This window comes from Periplaneta americana, chromosome 13 (assembly GCF_040183065.1).
Source record: "Periplaneta americana isolate PAMFEO1 chromosome 13, P.americana_PAMFEO1_priV1, whole genome shotgun sequence".
Classification (NCBI taxonomy): Eukaryota; Metazoa; Arthropoda; class Insecta; order Blattodea; family Blattidae; genus Periplaneta; species Periplaneta americana.
Window position 1 is genome coordinate 146,971,742 of NC_091129.1, and position 13,709 is coordinate 146,985,450.

Below are 13,709 nucleotides of genomic sequence, written 5' to 3' on the forward strand. Positions count from 1 at the left end.
AGTGCTGACCTGCTATGGCCTAGGGGTTAATTTCACTTTCCTTCCTACCCTTTCTACTTTTCTGTTCCTAGTGCTGACCTGCTATGGCACTAAAGTCGTCCTCCAGTGGCTTAAGATGGGAAAGCTGGTAATCAACAAGATCTCCCAACTAGGTCTATGCTTTGACCAAAACTACTTTCTACTTGAGAGCTTATAGAGAAGGGGGAGCAGTGTTGTCATGTTGCCCATCTTTCGTGTAAGCGAGCGCGCTGCCGATAGAGTGCAGTAATGAACGGCTGACATGAACACATACATTTCTAACCAATTTGTTGAACACTAGGCATTAAAATTTGTGTACATTATTATTTTTATTAGCCTATAATAATAGAATAATAATACTAATAATAATAATAATAATAATAATAATAATTAGTAGTAGTATTAGTAGTACCGTTAGAAAAGCGTTGAAAGGACTGTAAACTGTAAAAACAGTTTTAATTTAATACGAAGCCTCTACTTTTATGAGTGTCGGTATTCTTCAATGTAATATTGTTAGAAAGGCGTTGAAAAAACTGTAAACTGTAAAAATATTTATAATTAAACATCTGCACGGCCTTTTTCTTTTCAAATATTGGTAACAGTGCTCTTATTAATTTTAACACAAGCAACAGTTCTCATTACGACTTGTGCCAAAGATAAAAGAGGCCCGCCATTATCTTTTCTCCTGTCAAAATACTCTCTTACATAACACACCATCTCTCGCGCTTGACTCTTTAACAGGACACCTTGTCCAATATTCTTTATTCTCCGCCTGCCTTTCCTTCCTTCCGACACTGCACAAGTCATCTATTTAAAAACTCTAGCAGAAACTAGAAAACACATACTCCACCAATAACAACGAAGATAATAGTGTAACATAATTTAAACACAATAATTATCAATACACTAAAACAATAATACAAATAAATAATATTTTTAATTCACACAAAGCACGTGTTAACCAGCCAACTCAGTCATTCCGGCCACTGTATTCACCACTAAGCCCTGGTATTCACGTGCAACTCGTAAACATAGACAAGACAACACAGTCCCGTTACCATGCTCTTGTGATTGGTTGATTTGAATGGTTGCCATGGTAACATGCTAAAGGCGCCATTTGTCAGGTCGGAAGTTGTTTTGGACAGACCATAGTATACCCATCGACTAACAGCAGGTGTGGTCCTCCAGGAATTCTGGGGGTTGTGTGTGGATGAAGTAGCCACCAAAATATTAAAATATGGTGTTCACTTAAATCGGCTACAACCTGCCATTGCCCATTGTGCAATTCAAATCAAGAAATGGATTCGGAATACCCCAAAATTTGTGCTTCAGTGGCTGACCATGACAATATCTTTGAAAAATATTGGCGTGCAAGAGGTCAAATGACTTTATTGTCAAATGCCTGGCATTAGAAAACAACAACAATTTGTCGATCCGATTTTCGTGGATCAGTATCAGACTGCTTACAAAACATTCTGTCCTCCTCACTGTTGTTTTCTGAGGACGATCAGAACTTGGTTTATTGTCTAGTGACCCTTCTTGTTTTTGCCGTCAATTTCACACACTTATGAGTTGATGTGATATACCAAAATCTTTAGCAACTCTAGACTGCGATTCTCCCTTCTTCACGGTGTTTAAAACAGCTTGTCTCAATCCACAGAGGGTAATTTGATAGAAGACGGGCACTTGGTTGAATACAGTATTACCAACTTTTTTATTTCAGAGTTAAATGTTAGTGATCTTTTAGTGACTTTTACATGTTAGTTCTAGGTTTTTTATACTAGGTGTCGCCGTGATTTTCTTTTAATTTGATTGGTTATAGTTGTCATTTGTTCTACAATTTTCGTTAATTTTGAATGGATAATGACGTAATCAGTTGTTCTTGGTTGTTTGACGTGAGTGGTGTTATGTTATGTCTGATGGCTAAAGCTATTGAAAGTTTGTCATTTTATGATTTTTATGATTTTCTTTCGATTTGATTGGTTACAGTTGTAATTTATTCTAGAATTTTCATTAATTTTGAATGGATAATGACGTTGTCAATTGTTCTTGGTTGTTTGACGTGAGTGATGTTACAATGTAGATTTGTCTGCATTTGTCGAATGCGCATCATCATGCTTACAAAAAGTCACTTTTCAGTGTCAATAATTTATTTTGTGTGCACAAGATTGGAATTTTGAAGTAAGAGGGAAAGGAAGGAATCCGTGTTCTGAAATCATTTATTTAATTTTGTGACGATTTTGGTTTAGTTCTTTCGCTGGTGAATAAGGATTGTGTTGAATGATGAGGAGAAAACTGTTTTTCTGTGGTTTAAAGGAATTATTTACTGAATTTTCTGTACATGTTAAGGTGTAATAAGTGTTTGAAGAGAATTTCATTCAGTGTAAAGACGTGGTTTATCTATGCAAAGTTGACTGTACGACAAAGTGTTGGTTTAGTTCTTTGTTGCCTACATGGTTTAAGTTTAGATTGCCTTAAAGCCTGTGTCATTTATACTGGAAGTGAAGTGGTTGTCAATGAAGACGTCAATGAGAATTGAATTTTATTTGATAAGGTGATAAATTATTATGTTTTGTTTTGTGTTTTAGTGACGTTTGGGGATAAAGTGCGGACGAAAGCTGCCAGAAAAGTACTACCAACTATGAAGTTCGAATGCCACGAAACGCCAAAAACAATCAAAGGAATAAAATTAAATATATTTTCACTTTTTTGGAGGGCTTGTTCTTCTTTAAAAATATGAATATATATTTGATTTTTCATCTTTGATTTTGCGATGTTTGGTGACATTTGGACTTCATAGTTGGCAGAACGTTTTTGATAGTTTTCGTCAGCCATGTTGGATTTTGCCCATCTTCTATCAAATTACCCCACAGAGTATTCCTTTTGTTTTGGCATGCTTGCAATGGTCTGTACAAGTAAACAAGCATTGTCTAAATACCTAAACACCAATATTTAATGTATACCATGCCACCAAATCAAACCACAAAATGCTTATGAGCTAATGGTATATACATTTATATTGTTATTCTATGAACTTTCTGTTTTCTAGATACATAACCAAAGCATAACTCATAGAATAATACAGCTGTGTGCTTTGCTTTGTTGTAACTGCATGCAAACAGTACCGACAACACAAAACCTTAAGTACAAAATACTTTTGAGCGCTACTGTACCTAACGCGGCGAGGTGGACACTTAATCGTGGGCACTGTTCAGGCTGTTCCCTAGAATTTTCTCTTATTGTCCTGGACCATTGTCGACCTGCGTGTTCCTAAGTACTTGTTCATAATTAAGATTTTAAATGTTAATCTATTACTAATGTTTTTATAATGCATGCTAGATTGTACTGCTCACTTTCCCTTATACACACTCCGTACATCTGATAAACAACCTAACCCATTCTATCACACTGTAAAATCAGTTAAGTTTAACCTAACCTTTCCTCCAAGAGATATCTAACTTCTAACCAAACCCTCCAACCCTGTCACTCAACTTGGGGCTAAGCTAAGCCTAGATAACCCAATATCTTGCACAAGAGATAGTTATGCCTTGACAAAACCTTTTAACCTTGTTAATGAACTACAGACTAAGCTAAGACAAACAAACCTAATCGTTTGCACAAGGACTAACTATTGCATCACCAAATCTTCTAACCTTGTAACTAAACTAAAGGTACGTTCACACGTCGCTACTTTCACAGCGCTGCGGTACAAAAAACTGCGCAACTCTTGTACTGCGACGTGTGAACAACAGTGCAACCCAAAAAGTAGCGGCTGCCGAACCTGCTGCCCGCTACTTTTCCATGCTGCGCACAGCTTAAAAGTAGCGACGTGTGAATAGGGTTCTCAGGGTTGCAGCAGCAGCATTTTTGATATCGGTTTTGTTGAAACTTTTGCTGTGGTTGCAACCAGTGTTACCACCTAAATGTGCCAATGATACTTTTATTGTTTGGATATATTTTAATGTTAAATGTGATGAAAATAAATTATTTGTAACAGGTATTAAATACACAACACAGTCTGAGCATAATTGCTGATGATATAATTCATTTTTTTTTATTTTCCGTAGCGTAGTTCCAAATAGGAGGGTTGCCAACATTGATTATGTGAACATACTGTTGGTTATCATTTAAGTATATAAGCGTTTTTAAAAGCTTTATAGTAAAAATAATGTCAATTTCTGAATACTAGATACGACAGAAAAGCAAATAATAGATAAGGAAGCTTTCGCATGAGTTTTTTAATAATGCGAACATAACCACAAAATGTATATTGAGAAGTCAACATGGAGATGGAAACCTGCAGCATGACTGCGGCTGCAAAAGTAGCGCCTTGTGTGTGAACAGACTCCCAACCTCCAGTTGCAACTTTTACAGCACTTGGGTTGTGCAGCATGAAAAGTAGTGTGCAGCGCACTACTTTTGGCTTACGTGTGAACACGACACGCAACTTTTGCAGCTGCAATACAAAAGTTGCGCTGCAAAAGTAGTGATGTGTGACCGTACCTTAAGACAAACTAGCCTAATCGTCTGTTCAAATGATAACTGCTGTGTGCAACTGGAGGTGAATGGCTTACATGCAATAATGAATTTACCCTTTATATTTTTATAGGGAAAACGCGGAAATTCTAGTTGAAGCATGTAAAGCGATAGGGTTGGAAGTAAATCCCGAAAAGACTAAGTAGCCTATATGATTATGTCTCGTGACCAGAATATTGTACGAAATGGAAATATAAAAATTGGAGATTTATCTTTCGAAGAGGTGGAAAAATTCAAATATCTTGGAGCAACAGTAACAAACATAAATGACACTCGGGAGGAAATTAAAAGCAAAAGAAATATGGGAAATGTGTGTTATTATTCGGCTGAGAAGCTTTTGTCATCTAGTCTTCTGTCAAAAAATCTGAAAGTTGGAATTTAAAAAACAGTTATATTACCAGTTGTTCTGTATGGTTGTGAAACTTGGACTCTCACTTTGAGAGAGGAACAGAGATTAAGGGTGTTTGAGAATAAGGTTCTTAGGAAAATATTTGGGGCTAAGAGGGATGAAGTTACAGGAGAATGGAGAAAGTTACACAACGCAGAACTGCACGCATTGTATTCTTCACCTGACATAATTAGGAACATTAAATTCAGATGTTTGAGATGGGCAGGACATGTAGCACGCATGGGCGAATCCAGAAATGCATATAGAGTGTTAGTTGGGAGGCCGAAGGGAAAAAGACCTTTGGGGAGGCCGAGACGTAGGTAGGAAGATAATATTAAAATGGATCTGAGGGAGGTGGGATATGATGGTAGAGACTGGATTAATCTTGCTCAGGATAGGGACCAATGGCGGGCTTATGTGAGGGCGGCAGTGAACCTCCAGGGTCCTTAAAAGCCAGTAAGTAAGTAAGTATTTTTCAGTAACATTTTTCCACTGCTAGTCACTATATATTATATTAATTGAAATAATTCTTATGATGTTGAAATTAAAAGCTAAACATTATTTTAACAGAAATATAGTAGGCCTATCTAGTGATAAAAAAAACTAGATTATGAAAAAAATTTAAATAATTCAACAAAACCTACAAAGTAAACAAAAAAACACAAACAAGAACAAAGTCAAATTAAAATGGAAGTACATTGAATTATATTTCACAATGTCAGAGTCATATAGGATGAATGGATGTAATTCAGCTAGGCTACATGATGAGAGACTTGATACAATATTATCAATTTATGTGTTATAACAGTGTTATCGAACCTGCACTTCCATGCACATGTATATGTCTTTCGGGTTTTCTACAGCACGCGACACTGAAGGTTTTTTTTTTACGAAAAACGTGAGAAAAAAAATGGTATAAATATCAGATGGAGGACAGATTTGAATCTGAAGAATTCATATGGCACGTCAATTGACTTGAAAATACATTAGAAAATGAGTAAAAAATTAGAAATAATTGATCAGCGTAGATAACCTAAAAAGTTATTATTTAATACATGAAATTAAGTGGTAGAACACTTCAAAATTAACGCGAAATGAATATTTCACTTCGTTTGGTATATACAAGGCATATCAAAACCCTGAACTAATCTAACTTAACCTGTCACAGATTCCAATAAGCAAAACATATGAAAAGCCCAAACTAACCTAGCCTAACGTATCCTGTAACAGATTTCCTCACCATAGAACTTAGAAAAATGCAAGTTGGAAGTTTCAGTGTCGCATGCTACAGAAAAGCCTTTCTCTCTTTTCGCATATTTTACACCTTTTGTGCCTCGAAAGTGTCACAATGCTATTTTGGGTACATTTGTTCGCAGCTAGTCAAATCATGCGTATGGTGGAAACATTCGTGAAATGTGTCGGTTCGAGCGCACAAAAACGACACATGTAAATGCCAACACCTCCACCTGCTCCATTAACATGCCTCGTTAATACTATAGGTCAACAATTACTGGTAACAATTTCTTACCTAAATGGCATGCTACTGAGTACTCGTCCAAGATTTCTATTAATGACTTCCCATTGATGTTTGTTATAAATTTCCTTCCTTGTTTCTGCAGACGTGAGCATTCAATAAGATGTGGAGAGTGTTCCAGGAATGTTCGGGCTGAAGCATTACACTCACTTTCTTTCAAATAACCTGTAGAAGTTAATGTTCATATTATAAATAAAACAAATAATTGTAAACACTAATCATCTGGGTGACGAAGACCTAGGAAATCTCGATCATATGAAATTATATTTTCATATGCCGCACATACATAACACGGAACCACCCATTTCACCTCCCCGGCTGGACGTTCCTTTTATACCATCACAAAATGTACAATGCTTTACGATATCAAATTGTCTAATCATTCGGTTATCAAAGGTATCCTAGGCAAATGTTAAAATTGTATTAGGCTTGCAGTGATAAGTAGTATACAACTTATGACTTAATATTACATTTCAATAATAAACTAGACAATTTATAAATTACATATAATATTACCGTAAACTAGCCTTGCAATTTCAGAAGGCAAATAAGATTCCATATTAACTGTCTCAAATTCGAATACCCTCAATTAGGTTTAGTATTCGCCATTGTACTTCGCAGAAGCCGCCATCACAGAGTTGCCAACCCTATGGCCTTATGCACCATTCTCAATCAAGCTATAAGAAATCAGGAGTAAGCAATATTCAGTATAACAAAGTATTTGGTACAATCCCTGATTGCGGCTATTAGCCATGATTTATTAGTAGCCCCAGCAGAAAATTTGTACTGGTACATATGAACCCAAATATTTACTGTTGATGAAACACTGCACCATTTAACAACGCCAAGCATTCGCCGAAGGAAAGATAATGCAGGGGATTACCCAATATGTCAATATGTTGTGCATTGCGCAGGGTTGTTCTTAAAAAGTTTTGAAATTGTACCCATGGTGATCAGGCAACGTACCAAAGAAAATATCTCTATAATAATTAAAATGTCAAAATACAAAATTAATGTTTCCAAATACATATAATGAAAAACAACAGTTCAAATGACAAACATAAAATAAACTCCAGAAAAGTCGCTGGTGTCTATTTCGTAATTCTTGTCGTTAACCCCGACTTGTTGCTAAAGTGGCAACAATGCGCAATCATTAAACATCAGTGTTGCCAAATGTGATTTCCCATTAAACAGATGCATGAAAACGAGAAACCCCTAGAGGCCCCAGATTTCTTTTTCGTCGTTTACGCTGTATGCAGTAACGAAAAATAATATAGGCTACCAATGTGACATTTAAGCTTATCCCTAGTATATAATGTAGCGTAAAGTAAAAAACACTACGTAAATAAAGGGGGTGGCACACGACCATGGGTTTACGTGAATACAGTTCATGCATTTCGTCAAGACACTCGCCACGGTAGAGGGGGTAGGAGTAGAAGGTAAGGTCGGGCGTGTGTCTACAGAGTTCAAGGCAAAGCTAACCCATTCCCCTATAATTCGTAAGTAGACTCATCCGATCTCGTGCGCAGCTCTGTTGGAAGAGTGGGGGAGTGTCTTGACAAAATGCACGAGCTGTACGTCTGGCTTAAATCAACAGATCTAGACGAGATATTTCGTTTGGCACCAAAATCAGTGCGTTAGCACATAAAAGTCGCGACATACTGCCCGGAAATTTTCGCCCATGCCCAAAATGACTGCCAGTTGCCACAGGCCTTCACCCGCGCCTTGTGTATGAGCAGCCCTAACTCAAGGTCATGCTCGCATCGTAGTCGTATACCCCACCCAATAAGACAACATTTATTTCAATCATTTTATTAGTCACGAAGTTATAGTGTCGGAATGAATCACTATGGAAAAATTACATTGCTGTTTCCATCCTAGTACTCCATGTGTCGCACAGTGGTCCAGAATGCAAATTTAGCTGGACAAACTAATAACTTTTCAGCTAAGTAACAGATTTTTATGAAATTTTACATAGTAGTTACAGGTAGCATATATGTTTTGTATACCAGCTTTCGTTACGTTTGTATAAGGGGAACTACCCCTTATATGGGGGCGCAATTAGACAAAATTAGTAACTTTTCTCCTATCTAACTTATTTTTATGAAATTTTACACAGTAGTTACAGATAGCATATATGTTTTGTATACAAGCTCTCATTGCATTGGTCTAAGTGAAACTACCCCTTACAGGGGGATGCATTTAGACAAAATTAGTAACTTTTCTTCTGTCTAACAGATTTTCATGAAACTTTATACAGTAGTTACAGATAGTAAACTTGTTTTGTATACAAACTCTAATTCTCTGGATTGTTTTTGTTTCGACCTCATACCTGCTGTAATGTAAAAACTTTCTTGGGCAGCCACGATTTTTTCCAGGGGTAAGTCTTCTCTAAATTTTCATTACTATCACGATGAGAACCTAATTTAATAAGTAGCTCACTAAGACAATGTCCATTTCGTTAAAAATGAAAACTCATATTCTTTATCCTCATGCTCTCCAACGATAAATTATCTTATGGGAAAAATGTAACATTTTAGGTACTATTACCCCTTTTGGGCACTCGGGAAGTTTATATGATACATAAATAACAAACTGCCATCTTCAATTGAAGCAGATTCGGTTCTCAGATAGTTAAGTAACTGTAATCGAGAAAAATTGCACTACTGTACCTGGAAAGAATAGTGTGCATAATTCATTATTTCCGCAAATCTGCGCACTTAAGACTTAATTTAAAATAGAGTTAAATACTCGAGGAAGTGAAAAAAAAAAATCATTTTGGGACGGAACAAAGGGTGTTTTTTTTCTATACCTTAGCCAAGTCTGCATTCAATGGTTATATATATATTTTGTTCCTTGTCAATTCATGCTAATTTGACATGCTATAATAACATTAAATGTAACAAAAACAAACAGTGTTACATACCTAAAGAAGTACTTGACATGTTGATACTAAATATGAATGGAATCGACCACTTACAACAGAGTTACACCACAAAGAAAATGGGAGACTCGCAGCACTTGCTGAGTAAGAATGCTGGGTGGCGAAATGTGGCATGTTACCTGCTTCTTATCTAGTTCTGCAACTAACTCCGCTGATTAAGATTATCAATTCAGTATTACTCAGTTATATAGGAAAAATAATTTAAGGGTTTTATTTCATTTTTTTATACGTCATTTTCCTACTTTTGTCTTCCTAAATATGGATATTGAACCACGTGTGTTGGTCTGATTTTAAAGACGTATTCACGTCAAAAATGTTTCAATGTGAATTTGCCTAAGACAGTCCCGAAATCTTCACAACCATCGGAGTAGCTCAGGTGGTAGCGCACTTGCCTACTGTGCTCGGGTGTGGGTTCAATTCCCCCTTAGGCTGATTACCTGGTTGGGTATTCGAGGTATTCCAGAACTGTAAGGCAAATGTCAGATAATCTACGGCGAATCCTCGGCCTCACCTCGCCAAATACTATCTCGCTATCACCACTTCTATCGATGCTGAATAACCTATAGTCCAGGGATGTAAAACTGGGGAGGAGAGAGGTCCACAATCCCCCGGCTTTGAATTACATACTTGTGACGACCGCAAACACACTGAATACATATTTCCTCTCCCCTACCATATACAATGACGTGTGGGGGTGAAAGAAAGGGATGAGTCACGTGTTCTGGCTTGTGATGTACGCCACAATTGGAGCACAGTTTTGCATTGTTGATACAGCATCATTGAACAATCTATTTAAAATCAGAACATTGACGTCTTCTGCGATCTCTTTGATAGAAGGTGCTGAGGAAGATGTAGAAGCAAATGCCTGATATGTTTCAACAGTCCCTATTTCTTGCAAACCTAATGTTCTTTCAAGCACACATTTCTACTACTATAGCAATATTTTTTTTGGCAGTTCATAATTTAAGATGCTAGATTTAGCCATAAAGTAATTAAGTTGGCAACACTGAAAAGATGATGAGGTAATAAATAAACACTTGATGCAAAATGTATTATGCTGCCATGATATGTAACATAATTTATCTTAATACAGCACAGAAATCACAGAAACTCTCTTCGATAATTTTATTATGAAATGTATTGAGAAGCTTTTATCATCCAGTCTGCTGTCAAAAAATCTGAAAGTTAGAATTTATAAAACAGTTATATTACCAGTTGTTCTTTATGGTTGTGAAACTTGGACTCTAACTTTGAGAGAGGAACATAGGTTAAGGGTGTTTGAGAATAAGGTGCTTAGGAAAATATTTGGGGCTAAATGGGATGAAGTTACAGGAGAATGGAGAAAGTTACACAACACATAACTGCACGCATTGTATTCTTCACCTGACATAATTAGGAACATTAAATCCAGACGTTTGAGATGGGCAGGGCATGTAGCACGTATGGGCGAATCCAGAAATGCATATAGAGTGTTAGCTGGGGGGCCAGAGAGAAAAAGACCTTTAGGGAGACCGAGACGTAGATGGGAAGATAATATTAAAATGGATTTGAGGGAGGTGGGATATGATGATAGAGAATGGATTAATCTTGCTCAGGATAGGGACCAATGACGGGCTTATGTGAGGGCGGCAATGAACCTCCGGGTTCCTTAAAAGCCAGTAAGTAAGTAAGTAATGTATTACACAGTCACCTTAGGGCTGTGGGTTGTGTATAGTTCATGCTACAGCACAGATGCTGACCTTCTTAGTGGCAAGTTCAGTAATGAAATCAGGGAGTGGCCCAGGGAGGATGGGGAGGAATTTTTCCTCCAGATGCCAGGATGTCCCCTCTAAAGATTTCAGACTGTTTAACTAAAAATATAATCACTGATTAAACAATGAAGACAAATAAAAATATAATTTATACAACATAATATTAATTAATTTGATAGATTTTTCAGCAAGTAAAAGAAATTTTATTTAGATTTTCAGTTCTTTCCTTAAACATTAGTGAACTGCCGGACAATCTTGATTGGTTGAAATTTAAACCATCTGAATTTTCAGTCTTCATTGTTACAATTAAGCTGTATGTGAGACCTGCCCTTGGGCAGAATATTATGAATGAATTATATTCTCCTACTGCTACTTACAGACCTGTTACTAAATCTACGTATTACTCTGTGAAGAGATTTATTAAATCTACATACTTAGACTTCAACAAACAAAATTTGATAACTCAATCCCAAGGGAAAAAATGGAACTCTCTGCATCAAAATCCACAGTTAATTCCCGATTTACCACGAAAATCGTCTGTAGCTGCATTTAGATTGGCAACAGGCCATGATTGTTTGGCCAAACACCTGCATAGAATTGGAATATATCAGTCCCCTAACTGTTCGTTGTGCAACTCAAACCAAGAAATGGATTCGGAACACCTCAAAATCTGTGCTTCAGTGGCTGGTCATGATAATATCTTTGAAAAATATTGGAGTGCAAGAGGTCAAATGACTTTATTGTCAAACGCCTGGCATTAGAAAACAACAACATTATTTATGACTCTCTGCTAATGCTGGGCTAGTTTCTCAGTTCCGAGTCTGAAGAAATCTGCTGGTTTGGAGTTAAAGAAGTCTTCAAGCAAAATTTCTAAAGCATGTTTGTTATCAATGGAAATCAATAAGAAAATATTACTTAAATCAAAGTTCTAGGTCGAAAAACAGAACACATTCATATTACGAAACATTTATTTTTTACAAACAGATAAAAATGCTGAAACACACTCAAAACTTAGCAATACTAAATGCAAACAAGACTGCAGACACATAGCGCGAGCAGTATGATATATTTTAGTACAGCATGTAGAAAATTAAATTATTTGTAAAGGAAAGAACAAAACGAAACAGTGTGAACATGACGACAATGGAAACTGTAAAAAATATACACTGAAAAACTTCTGGACTGAGAAAATTATCTGGATATCTAAATTAATGGCACTAACAACTTATATATGAATCACACTTGCCACAAGTATTCAAGTCACAGTTCCTCCAGTTCCTCTAGATAAGTATACCATGCCTAGAAACTGCTTACAGTGCACTCAACACATAATGTATCTTATTTTACCTAAGTACAGTGAGTCTTTGCCATCATGCTTGTGATAATTGAACGGCCACATGCCCAGTGGGAGGCAGCGCTTCTGCCACTGAGATGGCAAGTGTGCTGGCGCAACTTAACTCATTAAGGCCCGATTTCTTCAACCTTTGTTAAATTATAACAGTGTGTTATTCCATTTTAACTGTAAACTTAACAGTTGAAGCATTTCTTCAACTACTGTTAGTACTAACAGGCTGTTAAAACCTATGTTAATTTAACTGCCCAATTTCATGCAGTTAAATCATTTAACTCTCTGTTAGCATAGAAGTATCCAATATGGCTGGTGCGTTAGATGCTGAACTTATATATCTGCATTATTTAGAAAATGATATCCATGAATACATAAACAGAGCGGATGATTTCTGTGATTTGACAGACCAGAAGTTCATACAAAGGTTTAGGCTATTTTCTGCCAAGCCTCACTTTTCGCTTTCAACTTAGATCCGTTTGTTTGTTTATTCTCATTAATTGGTTTATACTGGGAAATAATTGCCAGCAGAAGGTTTCTTTCGAACGAAGAGAAATTAGTCCCAAGATTTCTTTTTGTTCCAGTGTTTTCCATTTCATAATAGCAATGCCAATGCGCTGCTCCATACTATTGTGATACAGACGAGGAAAGAAGCAGAAATCAAACCTGAGAGAATAGAAAGACTTCTATTCGCTCTGAATCAAACAACAGAAACAAGCTAGAATCGCAATTGTCAGAGTTCAGAAAACAGAAGTGAGCCTATACTTGGTTATAGGTTATGGTTAAACTCTAGAATCTCTGGTCCTAACAGAGAGTTAACAAACAGAATGTTAAAATGTAAAATGTAAAGTCGAAGAAACGCAATATTTTTAACAGCAATTCATACTTTTAACTTACAGTTAATTAACGCTATGTTAGGTGCATTATAACAAAGGTTGAAGAAACTGGACCTAAAACTTACAACGGAGCTTCATGCACAATATCTGGTTCACTGATGATCAATATCTGTCATTGTGTGATGCCGCATGGCCATGCAGACGAATTCAAGCCTCGTCATAAAAAATCGATCAGGGTTCAAGTTCTTCATTATTTACTTTTTCTAACACCCAATTACAAAAATTAAGCCTGCAATTGTAATCTTGGGGCTATAATTCATGACATAATGGAATTCTGTATGGTTTTAGTTTCAATAA

General features: G+C 36.5%; 1 protein-coding gene across 3 annotated transcripts in view; it reads right to left on the reverse strand.

The window, feature by feature from the left end:
- Positions 1-7,373, reverse strand: part of LOC138712524 (golgin subfamily B member 1-like) — a 65,031-nt gene extending 57,658 nt beyond the window's left edge. For 2 of the 3 annotated variants that reach the window (XM_069844421.1, XM_069844420.1), the window contains exons 1-2: positions 6,993-7,360; positions 6,471-6,641 (exon numbers count right to left, since the gene is read on the reverse strand). In XM_069844421.1, the coding sequence (XP_069700522.1) occupies positions 6,471-6,641; positions 6,993-7,035 (214 nt within the window). In that variant the 5' untranslated portion in view covers positions 7,036-7,360. Of the gene's footprint in view, positions 1-6,470; positions 6,642-6,992 lie in introns of all 3 variants that reach the window. The other variant, XR_011335730.1, reaches the window with a different exon arrangement.
- Positions 7,374-13,709: the final 6,336 nt, after the last annotated feature.